Genomic DNA, 23,530 nt, shown 5'->3' on the forward strand with positions numbered 1-23,530 from the left:
CTACCCTTTGAGCTCTCCTCATGGCGACTGGTCCATCCCAGCTGGAGACAGCTGGACAGAAATCAGAAATACCACTGGACAGAGCCAGCCCCTCCCCTCCCCAACTTCCTCCAGCCCATCTCAGACCTCTCCTTGCCCTTCACGTTCCACGTCGGACCTCAGGCCCTGCTCCAACTGAAGCTTAAAACGCTTGTGGTATTGGTACCAGCCCAGCTCCACCTCCACCCCAGGGTTTAACTTGGGAGCCACCTTGTCCTCAGTCCCTCAATTCCCCTTCCTCCTTCCCAAGCCTCAGTATGTCCATCTGCCAAATGGGCGTGACCATCCCTACCCCACCTTCCTGTCTCCCACGTCAATTCTAATGATACAATCAAAGTAAGACTCAGAAACATTTTTTTTGGGGGGGGGGTGTGCGATGGGTGCCAAGCGCGGGCAAACCCTGGAGAGAGCGAACTACAATTCCCATCCGGCTCCGGGGCCGCGGGCGTCCCTAGCCCCTCTCCCTCAGCCAAGGGAAAGGCGGCTGCGGCCCAGGGGGCGAGAGAAGTTGCAGCGCTCCGCGCCTCGTGGGTTAGGGCCCAGCGAGGGCCCAGGTAGGGCTGGGTTTGGGGCCGCGCGGGTACCTGGGAGGGCTTTCCGACTCCGCGGAACCCCAACCGCGCCCCTCGCAGAAGTCAGTTGCTCTCCGCGGCCCGCCCCCGCACTTCCTGGCCCGGAGTTGGGCCAGCCCCCGCGCGCCTCCGCCCCTACCTTCACCTCCAGCCGCGGCTCCCATTGGCCGGCGCGCACCTGCCCGTCCGTCTGGGGGCGGGGCGCGGCGCCCAGGTGAGGGCGCGCTGGCGGCGGCGGAGGAAGGTGACAGCGGGGAGGGCGGGAGAGTCGGGGGAAGGACGCGCGGACAGAGCCTCTGACGGTTGGCGGACGGACGGCCCGACGGGTGGGCATGCGGGCGGCCCGACTCTAGCGGAGGAGCGAGGCTCCGGCCGCAGCCATGGAGGCGCGGCTGGGCGCGCTGGAGCGGCTGGCGCGGGGCGAGGCCGGCGGCGGCCCGGGGCTCGACGGCCTTCTAGATCTGCTGCTGGCGCTGCACCACGAGCTCAGCAGCGGCCCCCTACGGCGGGAGCGCAGCGTGGCGCAGTTCCTGAGCTGGGGTGAGTGGCGGGGCGGCACGGAGCGGGGGCGGGCCTAGGGATATCGCGCCGAGACCCCCGCGCCCGCAGACTCTCCCGCAGGGATCCGCACCCCCACGGGCTTCCCTCGCAGACTCCCTGCAGTGGCCCTGACGCGTACCACCGGACCCCAGCGGCCCGCACACTCGCCTGCACACCTCACCCTCTCTCCAGTTGTCACACACGCTCCTTCCCTCTCACAGACCCCGACACATGCACGCACACACGAACTTGTTCCCAGGTGTTGACCGCAGGCGCATGTACCCAGTACACCGCCTAGAGTCCCATACAGAATTCCTTGCTCACAGGCCACACCTGACGCAGGACACACACAGACCCTCATGCATGTCACCCACTGACACACTGGCTGTCTGTTTCTCATTCCTCTCGGATGCATTGAGACACACAGCTCACGGAGAGACCCAGAGAGCGCTGCAGACCACCCCGACCACACTGGCACTGCAGAACACACAGATCTGTAGGTATCGCACACTTGCAGACCTTCCCCCCAACCAACACACACACCCCTAGTTCCCTGCATACAAGACCACTGCAGAGTGGACTCAGGCTGCTGGCCAAGCTCCCTGGGGGCTGTGGCCCCAGGGCCGGGGAGGGGGGCCTGGCTGGAGATGGGTCTGTACCTTTCCTGGTACACTCATCTGAGTCATTGGGAGTGGCTGGCCCGGGGTGACCCTGAACCCACTGTGGGCACTGGCGCCAGCTGGAGGGTTCCCTGGTCACACCCTGCCGGGCCATGGGGAAAAGGCATGGGGCCTGGCCAGGGCGGGGTGAGGCAGGTGTTTGCCCAGTGGGCAACTAGCGTTCCTGGCGCTCCTGAGCTCTGGGCAGGCACAAGGCCTGGGGAAAAGGGGATGCTGCCACCCAGATGTGCCAAGGAGTTGTCCGCTAGCCCCAACCCTTCCATCCAGAGCAAGGCAGTCAGAAGGCCCCTGCCTCTGTGCCTGTCTCCCTGGGATGCCTTCATGCTATGCGTGTCTGCCTGTGTTGTTGTCACCCCCCCATGACACCCACACACGTGTGTGTTTGCACACACATGTGTGCTCCTCCCTGACTGCCTCCAGCACCTCTGCCTGGGACCCCGGCATGGGGGCGGTCTGTTGACAATCTCCCGAGGTAACTCAGAGGGCCGTGACTCATTCCTCTCCTGCTTGTCTCTACTTGTCCCTGCTCCTGCCCGGAGCCCCCTTGCCCTGTGGGAGGCCAGAGGATTAGGCAGCCTGTCCAGGGGCCTGGATCCTCCTGCCTGTGGGCCTGGGCTTTAGCGCTTGTCTGGCGGGTGGGTCCCTATGGTGCTGGCTTCAACTCCCACAGGGAGGCCCGGGGCTGCTCCTCCCCAGCTCCACACACAGACCTGGGAAAGAGACAATGCATTTCTGTAATGAGGTTTCCACCCCGCCCCCGCTGCGGGCTTCTGCCTGATAAACCTGTGGAGCAGCTCTCTGTCCCACCCACAGACCCGCCCAGCTGGCAGGGAGTTTACCTCCTGGCAGGGGGAAACTGAGGCAGGGCGCCAGACCACAGCTGCCCCCCATCCTGACTGATCACTCCTGCCTCCCTAAGACCCAATTCCTTCCCAAAACCTGTGGCTCATCCAGGTCTGGAAAGGGTCTGGGAGTGGCTGGAGTTGCCCCTCCTGGAGGTATCTGGGATGTGAGGAAAGAGGACGTTCTTGACCAGACAAAAGCCTCGTCCAGACAGGGGGGCAGGACTCGGAGTGAGAGCCAATCAGGCCTGGAGGCATCCTGAGCACTCACGCCTTCAGGGGCTAGTGCTGGCACCAGGGAAAGGCATCTTGGTCCTGTTTGTGAATCTCGTGGGCACCTTGGCAGACTGGCATCCATGCCTCCAGACTGAGGGGCCCCACGTGGGAAGCAAACAGCCTGTCCTCCCTGCCCTGGGGACTGCAGGCCTCACCCCCAGCCAGGTACCTCTGTGCCTACAGGGTCCCCAGACCCAGGCCCACAGCCTCTGAATGGGAGAGAAGCCTCTCTCGGGATGAGGAATGTCACCCGTCCAGTTTCCCAAGACAGGCCCTGGCCTGAATCTGTGAGGGGGCCAAGAACTGCGAGCTGGGGGTAGGAATGGTGTCCCCGTGGTCCCCAGGGTGACCTGGCTAAGCAGAGTCAGACCGCAGACTGGACAGGACTACAAGTCCCATCAGCCCCTGGGATGGAGGCTGCCTAGAGTCTGGGGCCAGGGGTCCAGGGAGGTCCAGGAACCATGCAGTCAGCTGATCCTGGCCTCTGACCTTCTGCACTTCCTGATCGTGGCCGAAGGAGCACCAGCTCCTGCCAACCTCTTGGCCTGAGGCTGTCCCTGGGGAGGTCATCCCTGCCTGGGCTCACAGGTGTGGCAGCTCCTGGCTTGCCCAAGGCGAGATGGGGAATGGAGCCCTCCCTGCATGCACTCTGAGTGCCGCCCTGTGTCCCCTCAGCCAGCCCCTTCATATCAAAGGTGAAAGAACTGCGTCTGCAGAGAGATGACTTTGAGATCTTGAAGGTGATCGGCCGAGGAGCCTTTGGGGAGGTGAGCAAAGGGCCCGGGGTAGGTGGGGAGGAGGTGTTCACACCGGGCTGGGCTCACCCCGGTCCTGCCTGTGGCCTTAGGTTGCCGTGGTGAGGCAGAGGGACACTGGGCAGATTTTTGCCATGAAAATGCTGCACAAGTGGGAGATGCTGAAGAGGGCTGAGGTCAGTGTGGAGTCTGGGGGGCCCTTGGGCACCCTACAAATGGGTATGGGGGAGGCGTATGCTGCCAGGGCCTGTGGGGCATGGCGGGGGGGTGGGCAAGGCTGCAGACCGGGCAAAGGGTGCTACCCTCAGCAGCCACTGATTTGTTACCTTTCTCACAATAAATTCTTTATTTAATTTTTTAATTTTTTTTTTTTTTTCTTGAGACGGAGTCTCGCTATGTCCACTAGGCTGGAGTGCAGTGGCTCACTGCAACCTTAGCCTCCCAGTTAAAGGAATTCTCCTGCCTCAGCCTCCCGAGTAGCTGGGACTACAGGCACCTGCCACCACACCCGGCTAATTTTTGTGTTTTTAGTAGAGATGAGGTTTTGCTATGTTGGACAGGCTGGTCTCGAACTGCTGACCTCAGGTGATCCGTCTGCCTCGGCCTTCCAAAGTGCTGGGATTACAGGCGTGAACCACCATGCCCAGCCTACAATAAACTCTTTTTTTTAAGACGGAGTCTCACTCTGTCACCCAGGCTGGAATGCAGTGGTATGATCTCGGCTCACTGCAACCTCCACCTCCTGGGTTCAAGGGATTCTCATGCCTCAGCCTCCCAAGTAGCAGGGATTACAGGCATGTGCCACGACGCCCAGCTAAGTTTTTTGTATTTTTAGTAGAGATGGTGTTTCACCATGTTGGCCAGGCTGGTCTCCAACTCTTGATCTCAAGTGATCTGCCTGCCTTGACCTCCCAAAGTGCTGGGATTACAGGCCTAATAAACCCTTTTGAAAGCAACCAGAGTCATTCCCATTTTCCATATGGTCATGCTGAGGCCCAGAGCCATAGAGCGTGGGCTTGGGCTCAGTCGCAGCCAGACAGGGGACAGTAGAGCTATGACCTCCATCCAAGCTCCCAGACTCACAGAGTCTTTCTCCATCCCCTGAGCTGGGAAGGGGGGCATCTTGGGTTCTGATCCCACCCCACCCCTTACTTCCCCAAACCTGCTGCAGACAGCATGTTTCCGGGAGGAGCGGGATGTGCTCGTGAAAGGGGACAGCCGTTGGGTGACCACTCTGCACTATGCCTTCCAAGACGAGGAGTACCTGGTGAGGATACTTGGCGGGGCTAGAGGGGAGCATCCTAGGGACACAGGAGAGGGCCCTTGGGGCCAGGGGCACTGGGCCCAAAGACCCCTCTTGGGACCAAGAGACTCCCACTTCCCACCATCTCCTGGGCTTGCTGCCTCCTGCCTGAGCCCTGGCTGGGAACTGGCCAGCCCAGAGCTGCTGGGAGATGCAGCCCTGCCTTCCCAGAGCCCTGTGGGACAGCAGTGAAGTGGCCGGGTGCGCCTTTCCCCCAGGTTTGTTTCTTGTCCCCCACCTCCAGTACCTTGTGATGGACTACTATGCCGGTGGGGACCTCCTGACGCTGCTGAGCCGCTTTGAGGACCGTCTCCCGCCTGAGCTGGCCCAGTTCTACCTGGCTGAGATGGTGCTGGCCATCCACTCACTGCACCAGCTGGGTTATATCCACAGGTGGGGCCCCAACCGCCCTGCCCTGCCCAACCCCTGCCAGCTGTGCTGGGGAGAGCTGATGTTGGCTGAGCACTCACCACATGCCAGGTGCTTTGCTGGGTGCCTCATCCGTGTGCTTCCTTGGAATCAGAGCCCTCTGTGGCAGGGGCTGCTACTGTCCCTGGCCTACAGTTGAGGGGGTCAGAGCTTAGCACAGGGAAACACCTGTCTCAAGGTGACTCGGCTCGAGGGTGGCCAGGCTGTGGTGTGCACTGGGGAAGTCTGACTCCTGCATCCCCCACAGCACGCTCTGCCACCTCCAAGGGTTGTCCCCACACATCCTTTCTACAATCTAGCTGTCTTCCTCCTCCTGGCCTGTGGGATCATCTACACACACACACATTGCTCATCACATGAGCACCTACACACAGGAATGTATGTGAGCTGGTGCTGGCACACACTGTGCATGTGCACCTGGGCATGTACCTAAATGGCCACTTACACACAGGTCAAGCCCTTCACTCTCCCTGCCTGCCATCCCCCAGGGACGTCAAGCCAGACAATGTCCTGCTGGATGTGAACGGGCACATTCGCCTGGCTGACTTCGGCTCCTGCCTGCGTCTCAACACCAATGGCATGGTAAGGACCCTGCTCCGAAGTGGGAGCAGGGGATACCAGGCAGGCCAAGCTCTCAGGAAAATGGGAGGCCCCAGGCCTAGTGCAGAGGCATCAGGCTCCCCAGGGAAGGTGGGTGAGGCCCAGGCCCCAGGTGGGCAGCAGTTCAGCCTGGCGGAGTAGGGGTGACAGGGCCATCGCGAGGGGCTAGCAGCCTCAGCCCCCCAGCCAAGCCCGAAGCCATCCTCATGGCTTCACCACCACCACCACCCACAGGTGGATTCATCAGTGGCAGTAGGGACGCCGGACTATATCTCCCCTGAGATCCTGCAGGCCATGGAGGAGGGCAAGGGCCACTATGGCCCACAGTGTGACTGGTGGTCGCTTGGAGTCTGCGCCTATGAACTGCTCTTTGGGGAGACGCCCTTCTATGCTGAGTCCTTGGTGGAAACCTACGGCAAGATCATGAACCACGAGGTCTGGATACCAGGCTCTGGGCTTCCAGAGGGGGCAGTGGGACCCCCGAGTCTGTGTGGTTGGAAATATCTGCAGGGGAGGCTGAGTTCCTGGACACTTGACCCAGCCTGCCCCCTCCCCTGACCCACAGGACCACCTGCAGTTCCCCCCGGACATGCCTGACGTGCCAGCCAGCGCCCAAGACCTGATCCGCCAGTTGCTGTGTCGCCAGGAAGAGCGGCTGGGCCGTGGTGGGCTGGACGACTTCCGGAACCATCCTTTCTTTGAAGGCGTGGACTGGGAGCGGCTGGCGAGCAGCATAGCCCCCTATATTCCTGAGCTGCGGGGGCCCATGGACACCTCCAACTTCGACGTGGATGACGACACCCTCAACCATCCAGTGAGTGGCAAAGGCTACTGCAGGAGGGGAGCTGCCCTACCCTCTTGTTGGCTGGGGGAACCTTCCCTCTGAAGTCCCCTGGGGTGGGCTGGGGATGAGGCTTTCAGACACCAGGGCTTATGATTTATGGACTCCCAGACTGACCCATTCCAGCCGCCGTCCCCTGGCCCAGCCTTTTCCAGCCAAACTGGGGTGGGGCAGCATCTCCCACAGGATCCCCATGCTCGCCTGCACTGAGGTGGGCTGTGTCAAGGCAAGGCCGTCTGACCACAGGCATCATCCTATTAACTAGAATCCATATAAGGAAGAAAACTCCCAGCAGCTCCTAGGAGACTTATGGGAGCTGGGAGTCTGTTTGGGTTGGGCCGTGTTACCCCACCGAGTTCCCACCTGAGCAGGAAGAGGTTGCACCTGGTCCCGGGGGCTCCTGGGGCCTCGGGCCTCGGCCTGTGGACTCTGACTCTCCTTCCCTCTCCCTCTGCAGGGGACCCTGCCACCGCCCTCCCACGGGGCCTTCTCCGGCCACCACTTGCCATTTGTGGGCTTCACCTACACCTCGGGCAGGTGAGGCTAGTCCTCACACACCTGGTGGGAGGCTCAGGGTTGCCTGACCTAGCACACTGGGCATGTAGCCCACTGGGGTCCTGGGAAGGAGGGCAGAAGGGCTCCCCAGTGCCTGCACATGGCAGGTGCTCTAGCCCTCATCCTTGGGGTCCTGGTGAAGCCACATGCAGGTCCCGCGGGGCCCTGTGACCGCACATGGCTCTTATGGTGCCTTCCACGAAGGGCGAGGGTGCGCTGCACCTGGAGCCAGAGGTGTAGGGTTCAAAGGCTGCTACTGGTCCTGGGCCTCATTTGTGGCTCTGTAAAATGGGTGGGATGGACCAGGCACGGTGGCTCATGGCTGTAATCCCAGCACTTTGGGAGGCCGAGGCAGGTGGATCACCTGAGGTCAGGAGTTTGAGACCAGACTGGCCAATGTAGTGAAACCCCGTCTCTACTAAAAATACAAAAATTAGCTGGGTGTGGTGGCAGGCACCTGTAATCCTAGTTACTTGGGAGGCTGAAGCAGGGACAATCATTTGAACCCGGGAGGCGGAGGTTGCAGTGAGCTGAGATCGCGCCATTGCACTCCAGCCTGGGTGACAGAGCGACGCTGTCTCCAAAAAAAAAAAAAAAGGGTGGGATGATCTCCACCTACGCCCATTCGAGGGGCTGGCCTGAGACCACAGTGAGGTCTTGGTGCAGTGTGCTCTGAGGTGGAAGGAAATGGGTCCGACCCCCACTCCTTGGGGCCAGCCGGGCCACCATCACCACATCCTGTCCTCAACAGCCCTTGGGAGAGGCCTCGTCACCACCATCTTCCCCTGGGGAAACTGAGGCTAAAATACATTGGGTTCCAAGTGACACAGCTTGTAAGGGCCAGGACGAGGGCTTAAACCTGGGCCTGGGGACTGGGAGCCTGTGCCCTGAAGCCGCTGCCCTGGGCTGCCACCCGTGGAACCAGCCTGAGGTCTCCCAAGGGCAGGGTCTGTTCTGGCTGTTTCACAATGAATGAGTGATTCGATCCAGGAGGATGAAGGAGACTCTGTCGGGTGAGGTTTCTACCAACACGCGTGGCCCCTGTCCCCCCACAGTCACAGTCCTGAGAGCAGCTCTGAGGCCTGGGCTGCCCTGGAGCGGAAGCTCCGGTGTCTGGAGCAGGAGAAGGTGGAGCTGAGCAGGAAGCACCAAGGTACAGGGAGCGGCTGGGCCGGGCCTGGGTGTGCTGGCCCTAGGGGCTGCTGCTGCGAGAGTGGACTCACCTGTGGGTACCACGTCCCCTCCAGAGGCCCTGCATGCCCCCACTGACCATCGGGAGCTGGAGCAGCTACGGAAGGAAGTGCAGACTCTACAGGAGAGGCTGTCAGGTATCCCCTCCACCCACCCCCACCGGGGCTGAGTCCCACCTGGGCTCAGGTCCTGCCCCTGCCCTGGACACGTTGTATGATCTTGGGGGAGCATTTTGCGCCCTCTGAGCCTGTGTATGGAAAACAAGCCAAGGAGACTTGCTCCCGGGGTGAGAGGCTGGGGCCGTCAGCACTTGAGGTCTCAGTGACTCTTCCCGGCAGAGCTGCTGAGGGACAAAGCCTCCTTGTCCCAGCTGGATGGGCCCACACCTGGTAGCCCAGGTCAGGACAGTGACCTGCGGCAGGAGCTTGACCGGCTTCACCAGGTGAGGGTTGGGTGAGGTGGGTGAGTGGCCCTGGGCTCCGTGGATGGTTCATGCCTGACTTTGGGCCTTATCCTTCCCCGCTCCCCCGCCCCCCGTCTCCTCAGGAGCTGGCCGAGGGTCGGGCAGGGCTGCAGGCTCAGGAGCAGGAGCTCTGCAAGGCCCAGGGGCAGCAGGACGAGCTGCTTCAGAGGCTGCAGGAGGCCCAGGAGAGAGAGGTGGCCACAGCTATCCAGACCCAGGCCCTGAGCTCCCAGCTGGAGGAAGCCCGGGCTGCCCAGAGGGAGGTGGGTGACCAGGGTGGGAAGGGACAGCGTCCGGGCCCTGCCCCCAGTGTAGCTGGAGGGAGCATGGGGAGCTTGGTGGGAGATGCTGCCCCCTAGTTGTAGCTGGCAGAGGCTGGGCCCAGGGGACAGTGGCTAGGACGGGGCAATCTGGGAGTCCATGCCTCCTCACATCCACTGTGGCTGGCAGAGTTGGGAGTTCGTGGCAAGGTGGGCAGAGGGGCTGCCAAGGGCAGAGTTGGCACTGGCCTGCCTCTGCACCCCTCACAGCTGGAGGCCCAGGTGTCCTCCCTGAGCCGGCAGGTGATGCAGCTGCAGGGACAGTGGGAGCAACGCCTTGAGGAGTCTTCCCAGGCCAAGGTAGTCAAGTCCTCCCCCCTTGGCAAGAGGTGCTTCCCCACCAGCCTGACCCCACTCAGAGCCTCAGGGCCAGGCCTGTGTCCCGGGCGGGTGGGCCATGGCATCTTGGGTCTCTGCCCTGACCCCCTCCGTGTCCCCAAGACCATCCACACAGCCTCTGAGACCAACGGGATGGGACCCCCCGAGGGTGGGCCTCAGGAGGCCCAACTGAGGAAGGAGGTGGCCGCCCTGCGAGAGCAGCTGGAGCAGGCCCACAGCCACAGGTGAGCCAGGCAGCTGGTGGCAGGGAGGGGCTGGACCCGGCCTGGGCGGGGAGTCATGGCCTTGGCCTTCTCCCCAGGCCGAGTGGTAAGGAGGAGGCTCTGTGCCAGCTGCAGGAGGAAAACCGCAGGCTGAGCCGGGAGCAGGAGCGGGTGAGCAGGGGGACGGACAGAGGGCACAACAGATGGACAAGGCAATGGGGAGCCAGTGGGCGGGTGGGCAAGCTGTAGCCAGTGAGCAGGGTGGACATGGATGGGGCTTGGGGTGCTGCGGTACCTATAGGGAAACAGCAGTCCCAGGACTGCTGGGGCCTGGGGCTAACCTTTCCTCTGGCCGGCCCCAGCTGGAAGCAGAGCTGGCCCAGGAGCAGGAGAGCAAGCAGCGGCTGGAGGGTGAGCGACAGGAGACGGAGAGCAACTGGGAGGCCCAGCTCGCCGACATCCTCAGCTGGTGGGTGCCGGGGGTGGGTCGGGGTGGGGAACGCAGGCGAGACTGAGGGCCCAGCCCATGACCCTGAGCCTCTTCCCAATCAGGGTGAATGATGAGAAGGTCTCAAGAGGCTACCTGCAGGCTCTGGCCACCAAGATGGCAGAGGAGCTGGAGTCGTTGAGGAATGTGGGGACCCAGACGCTCCCTGCCCGGCCACTGGTGAGCCCCAGAGATGCCCTTGGGGGCTGGCTTGGGCAAGTCACTGACCTTCCGTGAGCCTCAGGATCCCTGCTACTGAGGGTCACTACTGGAGGTGGGGACACTGATCTCACGAGAAATAGCGGCTTCCCTGAGCTCACAGTGGGTCAGTGGCTGAGCTGGAGCTTTGAGCCTGGCCGGGTGGCATGGGTAGCAGGATGCTCTAGTAGGAGGGGGTCCCTGAGGCAGCCAGGCCTAGAAGCCATCTTATACGGGTGCTCCATGGCCACCAGGACCACCAGTGGAAGGCGCGGCGACTGCAGAAAATGGAGGCCTCAGCTAGGCTGGAGCTGCAGTCAGCGCTGGAGGCTGAGATCCGTGCCAAGCAGGGCCTGCAGGAGCGCCTGACGCAGGTGCAGGAGGCCCAGCTGCAGGCTGAGCGGTGAGGCTAGGGGCAGGCGCTGGGGGCCAGGGCCCGCACAGAGGCTGGTGGTGAGCCCTTGCTGTTCTCCCCAGCCGTCTGCAGGAGGCCGAGAAGCAGAGCCAGGCCCTGCAGCAGGAGCTCGCCATGCTGCGGGAGGAGCTGCGGGCCCGAGGGCCAGGGGGTGAGTGGCTGCCAACTGCTTGCCCTGGAGCCAGGCTCCCCCATGGCCTCCCGCTTGCCAAGGGGTCTCCACGATGGCCTGGCAGGGTGATGGAGACAGGAGTCTGTTCCTGGACTCTGCCACTGACTCCATCATCTGTGACCAGCACTTCCTGAGTGCCTGCTCTGCCCAGCCCTGCCCCACGCCTGTGGTCATTTCCCATTTTACTGAGGTGGGAACTGAGGCCCCTCCTGGCCCCTAGTTCCTCAGGCCAGGGACCCCAGGCCAGTGACCTACCCTCTCTTTTCAGACACCAAGCCCTCAAACTCCTTGATTCCCTTCCTGTCCTTCCGGAGCTCAGAGGTAAGGACCAGGCTGAGGGGCTTGTTGGGGAGGAGTCCTGGGAGAGGCACAGGGACCTTGACTTTGCTCCTCTCTCTCCCATCCCCAGAAGGATTCTGCCAAGGACCCTGGCATCTCAGGAGAGGCCACAAGGCATGGAGGGGAGCCAGAGCTGAGGCCAGAGGGCCGACGCAGCTTGCGCATGGGGGTGAGGACAGGCGGGTCCATAGTAGGGGGGCTGGGCCCCGCCCCTGCCCATCTCACTTGCTCCCCCGCCCTCCTGCAGGCTGTGTTCCCCAGAGTGCCCACTGCCAACACAGCCTCTACAGAAGTTCTTCCTGCTAAGGTCAGTGCCCAGAGGGAAGCAGGGTGGGGGCACCAAGCAGTTCTGCTAGGCTGAATGGACCCTGAGGGGACACTCCATGTGCATTGTAGCCAGCAGGCACAATTGGGGTGGAGGTGGTAGCAATGAGCTTGCCTGCTGCCATAGATTGGCTGGGACTCGGAGGTCAGGCTGCGAGGCTCAGCCCTTTGTCTCGCCTGACCCCTCAGGGATGGGGCATGGGGTCTTGGAAGGCCTTGGGTAATGGCTGTCCCTCTCCCCAGCCTGGCTCACACACGCTGCGCCCCCGGAGCTTCCCATCCCCGACCAAGTGTCTCCGCTGTACCTCGCTGATGCTGGGCCTGGGCCGCCAGGGCCTGGGTTGTGATGGTGAGAGTCCCCACCCCACCGCACACCCACCCACTATGCTCCAGCCACGGTCCCAGGTGTGTGGCCCTGGCACACCCAGGCTGTTTCTCCCATCCCAGGGTCACTGGCACCTGCTGGTCAAATTTCCTACTGCTTGGCTCTGTTCCTTTTCTCACTTGATGAGGAATTGGGGACAGTTCAGGTGCCACTGTGGCTTCAGGGAAGCTGGCTCTGGACATGCCCCAGTCCTGGTTTGGGGCTGTCCCCTCCCAGCCTCACCTCATCCACCTTCTCCACTTTCCCCACAGCCTGCGGCTACTTTTGTCACACAACCTGTGCCCCACAGGCCCCACCCTGCCCCGTGCCCCCTGACCTCCTCCGCACAGCCCTGGGAGTACACCCCGAAACGGGCACAGGCACTGCCTATGAGGGCTTCCTGTCGGTGAGTGGGGGCCGAGGGAGGGGAAGACGGGCATGGGGGGCTGAGGGCCCCTGCAGCCCTCCTGTGCTTGCCTTTCCGCCAGGTGCCACGGCCCTCAGGCGTCCGGCGGGGCTGGCAGCGGGTGTTTGCTGCCCTGAGTGACTCACGCCTGCTGTTGTTTGACGCCCCTGACCCGAGGCTCAGCCCGCCCAGCGGGGCCCTCCTGCAGGTCCTGGATCTGAGGTGGGTGCTGGGCAGTGGCATGGGGTAAGGGACTAGTGGTGAGGGGGGCAGTCAGGAACAGGGAGACCTCTGACCTGTTCTGTGAACCTCCCAGGGACCCCCAGTTCTCGGCTACTCCCGTTCTGGCCTCTGATGTCATCCATGCCCAATCCAGGGACTTGCCACGCATCTTTAGGGTGAGTGCCTGGGATGAGATGGAGCAGCTGCCATCCACCTTCCCATGCTGTTCCGACTCTGGCCACTGTCCGCCCACTCCATACTGCCCTCTTGGGCCAGCCCACAACCACAACATGCTTTCCACGCGAGCACCTGGCCGGGTCTTACCTCATTTCGGATCCACTGTGGCTTCCCATCGTCTGCGGGGTGCTCGTGACCTAGCCCGTGAGGCCCCAAGGATCTAGCCCTGCAGGCCTCCCCAGCCCTCTCCCTGGCACTGCTCTCTGCTCTGGCCACACCTTGCTCTCTCCAGTTCTGAGGGTGCCCCGTGCCTGTGTGCACCACATTCTCGGTCCTTCACGTGTGTCTTTGCACAGAATTGCCGGCCCTGCACTGGCGCCCAGCTCCTAAACTTGACTACTCCTGGTTAGTTACTCGTCCCTCAGGCTCCAGCAGAAATGTGTGGTCCCCTGGGAAGTCATCCTTCACCTCCTGGCCCGAGTTTGGGGCCCTCTGTGTTCCCACTAGGCCTGTCCTTGCCCCATTATGGTGCTGGCCGCAGGGCTCTGGAGTTGTCTGTATGCCTGTCCGGCCTACTCCCTGCTGCTGACAGTGCACGCTAGGCACCTGGGGCACAGCAGCTGCTGGAGGCAGGAAGGGAGGGAGGACAGATGGCTCTGGCCCACAGCCCTTCAGCTTGGGTCCTTGCCCACAGGTGACGACCTCCCAGCTGGCAGTGCCGCCCACCACGTGCACTGTGCTGCTGCTGGCGGAGAGCGAGGGGGAGCGGGAGCGCTGGCTGCAGGTGCTGGGTGAGCTGCAGCGGCTGCTGCTGGACGCACGACCAAGACCCCGGCCCGTGTACACACTGAAGGAGGCCTACGACAATGGGCTGCCGCTGCTGCCCCACACGCTCTGTGCTGCCATCCTCGGTGAGCTGGTGGAGGGGACTGGAGGGAGCAGTCCAGGCCTGCAGGAGTGCTGGTGTCTAAGAACAGTCCCAAGGGCCACCGCCACTGCCCATTTCCTGCAGCCACGAGACACAGACTGCCTTGCACTACATATGTGCTCCAGCCTCCTGTGTGCATGGCTGGGCCCCCAGGTAGGGGGCCTGGCTTATCCCCACTCCATTTCGCTGTGCCTCAGTTTCTGCTTTTTCCAAAGGAATCTCAAGCGAGTGGAAGGAACAAAAACTTTTTTTCTTTTTTTTTTTTGAGACAGTCTCGCTCTGTTGCCCAGGCTGGAGTGCAGCAGTACAATCTCAGCTCACTGCAACCTCTGCCTCCTGGATTCAAGCGATTCTCCTGTCTCAGCCTCCAGAGTAGCTGGGATTACAGGCATGTGCCACCTTGCCTGGCTACTTTTTGTATTTTTAGTAGAGACGGGGTTTCACAATGTTGGCCAGGCTGGTCTCGAACTCCTGACCTCAGGTGATCCACCTGCCTTGGCCTCCCAAGGTGTTGGGATTACAGGCATGGGCCACCATGCCCAGTTGGAACAAAGGCTTTAGAAAGAGAGAAATGAGGGTTCAGTCCTGGCTGTCTCACTACAAGCTAGGGGACTGGGGGACTGCTGTAGAACACCCAGAGCCTCATAACATCTCCTGGGTGGAGCTGCCGAGAGCTTCACTTGTGCTCAGCCTTGAACCTGGGGCTCAGCAGGGCTCTTCTGCAACTGAGGCTGGGAAAAAGGCATGAAACAGAGCTCCTCGGCGTCCCCCAGCAGCCGAGGCCCTGAGCCAGCACCTGTTCTCAGGGCGGGAGCCACAGGAGAGGTTGTGTGGGTCCCTGGAGCAGTCAGGAACCAGAGGGGACGGGATTTTTTGAGCAAGGGGCTCTGCTGAATCCTCCCTGCTTCCTCGCTTCCTCAGAGCCACTCTGAGAAAGTACCATCGTTGTCCCCCGTTTACATAAGGGGAAACTAAGGCTCTGAGAGATGACCTGACTTACCTGAAATCCCACAGCTCAAGGTGATGGGCCTCACCCCAACCCCTCTGAAAGAGCCTGTCCAGACTGGGAGAGAAGGGCCAGTGAGGCAGGGACAGCGGGATTATCGCCACCCCCCATTTCCTCAAGAGAAACAGGCACAGCAAGGCAGGTGGACTGCACAATCTCGGTGTCATTGAGTGGGCTTCTGACCTCTGACCCTCTCCCTCCCTCTACCAGACCAGGATCGACTTGCGCTTGGCACCGAGGAGGGGCTCTTTGTCATCCATCTGCACAGCAACGGTACCCATCAAGGCTGGGCTAGGGTGGGCGTGGGCAGGGGCAGCCCCAGCAGGCCGAGGAGGATGGGGACGGGTCACTCTTCAACCACCTGCCAGTGACCCTCTCCCCTCGCCAACCCTGCAGACATCTTCCAGGTGGGGGAGTGCCGGCGCGTGCAGCAGCTGGCCTTGAGCCCCAGCGCAGGCCTGCTGGTTGTGCTGTGTGGCCGCGGCCCCAGTGTGCGTCTCTTTGCCCTGGCGGAACTGGAGAACATAGAGGTAGCAGGTGCCAAGATCCCCGAGTCTCGAGGCTGCCAGGCACTGGCAGCTGGAAGCATCCTGCAGGCCCGCACCCCAGTGCTCTGTGTAGCCGTCAAGCGCCAGGTGCTCTGCTATCAGCTGGGCCCAGGCCCTGGGCCCTGGCAGCGCCGTATCCGTGAGCTGCAGGCACCCGCCACAGTGCAGAGCCTGGAGCTGCTGGGCGACCGGCTATGTGTGGGCGCGGCCGGTGGCTTTGCGCTCTACCCGCTGCTCAACGAGGCTGCGCCATTGGCGTTGGGGGCCGGTTTGGTGCCTGAGGAGCTGCCACCATCCCGCGGGGGCCTGGGTGAGGCACTGGGTGCCGTGGAGCTTAGTCTCAGCGAGTTCCTGCTACTCTTCACCACTGCTGGCATCTACGTGGATGGCGCAGGCCGCAAGTCTCGTGGCCACGAGCTGTTGTGGCCAGCAGCGCCCATGGGCTGGGGTAAGGCACCTTCAGTGTGTGGGTGAAGACAAGGTCCCGCCTCAACTCATGAGCCTGGCGTTGGAGGCCTTTGGTGCCAGTTTGCATCCTCCAGCCCAACAACACCCTGTCCTGGCCTCTGTGGCTTGCAGGGGGACCTTCCTTTTCCATGCTGAGCTCATGCTCCTCTCCTGCCTGGGCCGCTCTCCTTTCGTTTGTATACAGCAAACTTTTTTTTTTTTTCTTTTGAGACAGGGTCTCCCTCTGTCACCAGGCTGGAGTACAGTGGCACAATCTCGACTCACTGCCACCTCCGTCTCCTAGGGTCAAGTGATCCTCCCACCTCACCCTCCTGAGTAACTGGGGGCACAGGTGCGTGCCACGACGTCTGGCTAATTTTTGTTTTGCTTGAGACAGTGGAGTCTTACTCTGTCACCATGCTGGAGTGCAGTGGTGTAATCTTGGCTCACTGCAGTCTCTACCTCCCAGGTTCAGGCAATTCTCCTGCCTCAGCCTCCCTGGTAGCTGGGACTACAGGCACACGCCACCACACCCAGCTAATTTTTGTATTTTTAGTGGAGACAGGGTTTCACCATGTTGGCCAGGCTGGTCTCGAACTCCTGACCTCGTGATCCGCCTGCCTTGGCCTCCCAAAGTGCTGGGATTACAGGCGTGAGCCACTGCGCCCGGCCTAATTTTTGTATTTTTTGGTAGAGGCGGGGTTTCGCCATATTGCCCAGGCTGGGAGTCTCAAACTCCTGGACTCAAGCAATCCTCCCACCCGGCCTACCAAAGTGCTGGGATTACAGGTGTGAGCCACCAACCCTGGCCTGTACCTGGCAAACTCTTAACTAGGTCCAGCCCCAGTGTCAGCTCAGGACCTGGAGCTGGTAGGCGCTCCAAAGATGGCCGCTGCGATTGCTGTGGTCACCATTGCCTTCATGCTCCCTGCCCTGCCTCCCCATCATTGGTCCTTTCCTTCTCTTTGCCCCACTACCTCTCCATCCAGACCTGTGTCGTGGCTCTCGTCACCTCCACTTCATGACTGGCTTGGTGCACTGGGGTCCCACAGAATGGGCCGGGTCTGGTTTCCTCATCCACATCAAGCACCCAGCCCAGGCTGGCACACTCCAGGGGCGACGGGTTTGGAGGAATGGGTGGAATAGTGAGTGAATGAATGAATGAGGCGGTGGGGCAGTCTGGTGCATGCACAAGTAACTAGCATGATGGGTAAGGGCTGGAAGAGAGGGGCAGAGTGTCCTTGGTGAGCAATGGCTGTCTGGGGTGGGGCCTGCGGGTTGGGTGCTGCATACCACCCAAGCTGCCCAGGGCCAAATCGCAGCTCTCAGGACCAGCTGGGTGACCTGACCTTGACCATCACATGGCTCCAGGGGTTCCATTCCCTCCTCTGGAAATTAGGGGTTATAACAATAGTACCTGTTCAGAGTTGTTAGAAAATGAAGGGAGGAAAAGCATGTCGTGTTTGGAACTGAGCCAGGCATGTGGTGAGTGGTCCAGGGTTATCTCTGATTTGATGTGGAGGCTGGGCGGGGCGACAGGGAGTCTTCAGAGGAAGGACCTTAGCATGGGGTGTGGTAGTTACTGTGCTGCCGCGGGGGACAAGGTGTTCCCTGTGAAACAGAGGGGGAAACAGCTCAGAGGTGCATGGCGTGCCCGCAGGGTACGCGGCCCCCTACCTGACAGTGTTCAGCGAGAACTCCATCGATGTGTTTGACGTGAGGAGGGCAGAATGGGTGCAGACCGTGCCGCTCAAGAAGGTGAGGGTCCGCCAGAGCCCTGGGGCAGCACCAGGGGTGGGGGCGTGGCCTGACCTCTGTGCCTGCTGCCTCAGGTGCGGCCCCTCAATCCAGAGGGCTCCCTGTTCCTCTACGGCACCGAGAAGGTCCGCCTGACCTACCTCAGGAACCAGCTGGCAGGTGAGGGAGTTCGCGTGTACGGGTGTGTGCGTTCACCAGTGCGCACGTGTGGCTGTGTGGCCGTGAACGCCAGCTGACTGGGCCCCAGGAACGTGTGAGCACAGCCCAGCTCTCCGCTTCTCCCACAGAGAAGGACGAGTTCGACATCCCGGACCTCACCGACAACAGCCGGCGCCAGCTGTTCCGCACCAAGAGCAAGCGCCGCTTCTTTTTCCGCGTGTCGGAGGAGCAGCAGAAGCAGCAGCGCAGGTGCGCGAGCACGACGCGGGGGTTGAGGCTGGGCGGGGCGAAGGGAGGGTGGAGCTTCGCCACCAACTCCCTACGCGTTCTCCTCCCGCAGGGAGATGCTGAAGGACCCCTTTGTGCGCTCCAAGCTCATCTCACCGCCTACCAACTTCAACCACTTGGTACACGTGGGCCCTGCCAACGGGCAGCCCGGCGCCAGGGACACGTCCCGGGTTAGTCCTCTGGAGCCAATCACAAGCTACTCTGGTGAGGCTGAGCCAATCACCGGCCTCTGGTGAGCTCTAGCCAATCACAGGCCTCTGTAATTACCTGGGCCCCTGAGGCCTGGGACTTACCCTTCTGCTACCTGGGACTTAAGTACATCCAGGCTGGGGGCCCAGTGGCGTTCATTTGTCCTGGTCTGTTGTGCCTTGGGCCTCTTGGCCTCCGTGTGCCTCCTGGTCCCAGCCCCTCCGCACTGTCAACCAACAGGCTCTGGAAGAGAAGGGCCGAGTTTCTCGCGGCTCCTGCGGCCCACAGCGGCCCCACAGCTTCTCCGAGGCGTTGCGGCGCCCAGCCTCCATGGGCAGCGAAGGCCTCAGTGGAGACGCAGACCCCAGTAAGGACAGCCCCTCAGCCTCCAGTGTGCTACCCCCCACCCCAAGTTTATACCCCCTTTGGATCCCTCAAATCTGATCTTGGTATTTTTGTCTCCTCATCTGCTGCTGGAGCAGTGAAGAGGAAACCTTGGACATCCCTGTCCAGCGAGTCTGTGTCCTGCCCCCAGGGATCGCTGAGCCCTGCAACCTCCCTAATGCAGGTGAGCGGGTCTGGGAGGCTTGTCCGTGCCCTATTCAAACGTCAGGCATTTCTCTTTTGTGCTAGGCCTTGCTCAGGGACCTAGGCTAGGGAACAAGCTGAGCCCATCCCTGTCCTCGATTTTCTTACCTGTCTCACCCCACCAGTGGGCACCAGCAGGATCCTGGAGGCAGGCCAGCTTAGGTGGGAATCTTGGCTTTGACTGTTCCAGCTGTGTGGCTCTGGGCAAAGTGCCCAACCTCCCTAATCTTGTCTCACCTGTAAAATGATGTGGTTCCTGGGAGGCCTGGATGAGCTGATAATACCTGCAAAGGGCTCAGCATAGCACCTGGCATGGGGAAGGTGCCACAGAAGGGGAACTCTTGGGATTCTTTTTTTTTTTTTCAGACGGAGTCTCACTCTTTCACCCAGGCTGGAGTGCAGTGGCACAGTCTTGGTCACTGCAACCCCCACCTCCCAGGTTCGAGCGATTCTCCTACCTCAGCCTCCCAAGTAGCTGGTATTACAGGCATGCATCACCATGTCCAGCTAATTCTTGTATTTTAAGTGGAGATGGAGTTTCACCATGTTGGCCAGGCTGGTCTCGGACTCCTGACCTCAAGTGATCCACCTGCCTTGGCCTCCCAAAGTGTTGGGATTACTGGCATGAGCCACCGCACCCGGCCACTCTTAGGATTCTTAACAGAGGCCCAGTCCACAGCAGGGAGTTGAGGGAGATCAGAGGAGGGAGCAATCCATTCTGAATGAGGACAGGGGTAAACCTAGGAGAAGCTGGGGAGGTTCCCGTTCCCCCTGCAGCCACACATCCAGCATACACATTTACCCACTGTCTCCAGCACACACATGCACCCACTCCTGTCACACCAGGCCGCTCGGAGCCCTGGGGCTCGCCATGCTCTCGCCCCTGCAGTCCCCTCTGTTTTGAATGTCTTGTCCCTATCTTCACCTTCACCAACACCAGACTGCCCTCCAGGTGACCCACCAGTACCATCTTCAAAGGAGCCTTCCTGGCCGCTTGGTCAGGTAGTCATTGCCTCCCTGGGGCTGGTGCCACCTTTGCCACCCCGCTCCCTCTACACCATCCTTGCAGCTCCTGCTGTGCCATGGGTTTCTTCTGGTGCCTGTTCTCCTCCCTTGACTGTGGGCTCCTTGGTGGTGGGGGTCAGGCTTCATTCTTCTGCCCAGAGTGAAGCATGTGTATCGACTAAAGGAAGAATGGAGTGAATGAACATTCACTGGGCACGATGGCTCACCCCTGTAATCGCAACACTTTGGGAGGCCAAGGCGGGCGGATCACTTGAGGTCAAGAGTTCGAGACCAGCATGGCCAATGTGGTGAAACCGTGTCTCTACTAAAAATACAGAAATTAGCTGGGCCTGGTGGCGCATGCCTGTAATCCCAGCTACTTGGGGGACCAAGGCAGGAGAATTGCTTGAACCTGGGAGGCGGAGGTTGCAGTGAGCCGAGATCATGCCACTGCACTCCAGCCCGGGTGACAGAGCGAGACTCCGTCTCAAACAAAAAACAAACAAAAGAAAAATTAGCCAGGCATGGTGGTGCATGCCTGTCATCCCAGCTACTTGGGAGGCAGAGGCAGGAGAATCACTTGAACGTGGGAGGGAGAGGTTGCAGTGAGCCAAGATCATGCCACTACTGCACTCCAGCCTAGGCAACAGAGCACAACTCTGTCTCAGAAAAAAAAAAAAAAAAAAGGACTTTGAATCCATTCAAGGTTAAGTAGGAGTTCTCCAGGTTCTTCCAGTGACCCTTTTACCACCTCCACTCCCCACCTCACATCTGGTTTCCTCCAGGGGCCCTGATACAGTGGGTAATGATACTAAGGGGGACTCCAGGAGCCACTGGCCCTGTGAGGAAAGAGTCCTCCCTGAGCCTACCCCCCGACTTCCTTTTCTTTCTCCTGCAGGTCTCAGAACGGCCCCGAAGCCTCCCCCTAGCCCCTGAATTGGAGAGCTCTCCTTGATGCCCTCTGTTAGGGCCCACCCCAATCCCAGGGCAGAAAGACATGAGGGAGCGAAGAACTTGAGGAATGCCATACTCCGGCTGGTCCGGGACATGGAAATTCGGACTCAGGGAGGGCCCGGGCTGGGCAATGACTGGAAGGCTTGCCTGGTTTCCCAGGACTTGGGGGTCCTGACTCCCAGTCCTGATTCCCTGCCTTACCTCTCTGTTCCCAGGCCCAGCCTTTCTAAGCCGTTGGGAATAGAATGGCTCCTTTTGTCCTGGTGTCCAGGGGTGATTGTGCCAAAGCTCTTGTGTCCAGTGCCAAGCCCCCAGAGGCTTGTAAGAGTTGGGATGAGGGATGGAGAGGGACTGGGTCTCTGGGAACAGGTTGGGGGTCTTATCTGTGGACTGTCTGACTCCCAGCTGAGGCCAAGATGCGGCATGTCCCGGTCTCTGCTCAGCATCTGGGTGAGAAAAACAGACTGTGATCCAGAGGAAGGGAAGATAGAGAAGGAGAGAAAGGATGTAGGCAAAGGAGGTGAGAGACAGGATAGGAGGAAGGAAGTGGAGGAGGAGGTGATAGGAATTGGAAGGAGGTAGAAGCCGTGTAGAGGAAGAGGGGAGAGGGACGGAGGAGAAGCGATGAGGAGGAAGACAAAAAGAGGTGGAAGAGAGAGGGAGTCTGGAGAACAAAGGGTCCTTTCTCTGGGGAGGGGTGCGGTGGGCGGGGCTGACGCTGTCAGCCAATCCTCCCATCGGGGAAGAGAATCCTGGACAGGGACGGGATGGGGAGGGTATTTATAAGGGCTTTTTGGTGGAGATGGGTACCCAGTGGGGGCCACTGGAGGGTCTCCCGGCACACTCTGGCCCTTCCCAGAAATGGGGGCCCTTTTTCTCGAAGCTTCAACCAGTTGTGTATTAGGGGAACCTAGGGGGCATTTTACTATTGATCACAGTCATCATATTGTTATTATATTACTATTTTTATTAAACCTCCCCCGACTGAAGTGTGGGGGGCAAAATAAGTATTTATCTCCTCAAATGCCACATTCCCAGGAGGGACAGACCCTGATGCTCTGTGAGGCAGCAAGAAACCAATAAAGACAGCTTTGTAAGCTGCTGGCCGCCTTGCCTGGATCTGTCATCTTGGGGTTCAGAAGGTGGGGGGTTAGGAATGGAGAGAACAGTGAAGGCGTCACAGACAGTTACAGACCAGATTGTCTTCCCTGCATTTTCACAAATCAGGTGACATTCAAATGGGGTAGATGAAGCGACTTTACTAACGAAGGGACAGTTTACAGAAGCATGCACAGTGCTAAGGGAATACACCAATGAATGGCAGTGCCCCAGGACCTGGACAGCAGAGAGGAGCTGTTAGGAACCCCAGACCACCCAGGCAGGAAGAGGCAGTGGCGCTACTCGACAGGAGCTCTGGCTTTTGGTAGAACTTGACCATGGCTGAGCTGAAAGGCAGCCTAGGAAATAAATTCCTCCACCTCACTCCCTCCCATCTCCTGCCTCCCTTTGTCCAAATTCAATCAGCAGCCAGAGACCCCAAGAATTTAGTGAACTGGCTGGGCGCGGTGGCTCACGCCTGTAATCCCAGCACTTTGGGAGGCTGAGACAGGCAGATCACAAGGTCAGGAGATGGAGACCATCCTGGCTAACACGGTGAAACCCTGTCTCTACTAAAAAATACAAAAAACTAGCCGGGCGAGGTGGCGGGCGCCTATAGTCCCAGCTACTTGGGAGGCTGAGGCAGGAGAATGGCGTGAACCCGGGAGGCAGAGCTTGCAGTGAGCTGAGATCTGGCCACTGCACTCCAGCCTGGGCGACAGAGCAAGACTCCGTCTCAAAAAAAAAAAAAAAAAAAAAAAAAAAAATCCTGGCTCGGTGGCTTACGCCTGTAATCCCAGCACTTTTGGGAGGCCTAGGCAGGCGGATCACCTGAGGTCAGGAGTTTGAGACTAGCCTGGCCAACATGGTGAAACCCCATCTCTACTAAAAATACAAAAATTAGCCGGGCATCATGGTGGGCACCTGTAATCCCAGCTACTTGGAAGGCTGAGGCAGGAGAATCACTTGAACCTGGGAGGCGGAGGTTGCAGTGAGCCAAGATCGCGCCATTGCACTCCAGCCTGGGCAACAAGAGTGAAACTCCATCTCAAAAAAAAAAAAGAGAACTCAGTAACTGTAGGTTGTAGTGGCCAGTCTTGGCACAGAGCAGGGTGGAGAAGAGGGAAGTGGATCTGAAGGGCACACCATGGGTATCCAGTGCCCTGCTGCCCACCCAGGTGAGGCTGATGAAAAGGGAGCAGGGGAAGGTCTGAGAGGGGTTTCACTTATTCTTAGCTGGGGGGTCAAACACTTAGCAGGACCCAGGCCTCAAGGCTGGGCTGAATGGGGACGGAGAGGAAGGAGTGTGCCCTAGAGTCAGGGCAGGCCTGGGGCAGCTGCTGGCTATGCTCTGAGGCATATGGCAGGCCCTAAAGCTAGGGGAAAGTACTGAAAAGAGTCTGGGGGCCACTACGTGGTTGGGAATGGGGATTGGAGGGTGTCTGAAATTTTAGGGCCTGGTTAGGGGCCCAGGCATGAGAGTCAGGCAGCCTGGATTCTAGTCTAGTTA

The 23,530-nt window shown here is 60.3% G+C and overlaps 1 protein-coding gene across 2 annotated transcripts; it reads left to right on the forward strand.

Annotated features, from left to right (window-relative positions):
• The first annotated feature begins 479 nt into the window (after positions 1–479).
• On the forward strand, positions 480–22,023 carry CDC42BPG (CDC42 binding protein kinase gamma). 2 transcript variants are annotated; one of them, XM_007993336.3, is made up of 37 exons: positions 480–1,151; positions 3,625–3,716; positions 3,797–3,880; positions 4,876–4,971; positions 5,252–5,400; positions 5,925–6,018; positions 6,271–6,471; positions 6,602–6,850; positions 7,335–7,414; positions 8,488–8,585; positions 8,680–8,760; positions 8,962–9,065; positions 9,170–9,349; positions 9,617–9,706; positions 9,848–9,969; positions 10,047–10,119; positions 10,311–10,417; positions 10,501–10,615; positions 10,888–11,036; positions 11,111–11,199; positions 11,489–11,541; positions 11,630–11,728; positions 11,807–11,866; positions 12,127–12,232; positions 12,520–12,653; positions 12,736–12,875; positions 12,970–13,051; positions 13,747–13,963; positions 15,197–15,259; positions 15,383–15,982; positions 17,642–17,739; positions 17,814–17,898; positions 18,027–18,147; positions 18,239–18,356; positions 18,616–18,742; positions 18,858–18,943; positions 20,867–22,023. In XM_007993336.3, exons 1-37 carry the CDS (start codon positions 992–994, stop codon positions 20,921–20,923), a joined length of 4,659 nt encoding a protein of 1,552 aa, XP_007991527.3. In that variant the 5' UTR covers positions 480–991; the 3' UTR covers positions 20,924–22,023. The 2 variants fall into 2 exon arrangements, with proteins under 2 accessions (XP_007991527.3, XP_037855030.2); XM_037999102.2 differs by having other exon boundaries at positions 1,089–1,151; positions 3,645–3,716.
• The last annotated feature ends 1,507 nt before the right edge of the window (positions 22,024–23,530 follow it).

This window comes from Chlorocebus sabaeus, chromosome 1, assembly GCF_047675955.1.
Source record: "Chlorocebus sabaeus isolate Y175 chromosome 1, mChlSab1.0.hap1, whole genome shotgun sequence".
NCBI classification, from domain to species: domain Eukaryota; kingdom Metazoa; phylum Chordata; class Mammalia; order Primates; family Cercopithecidae; genus Chlorocebus; species Chlorocebus sabaeus.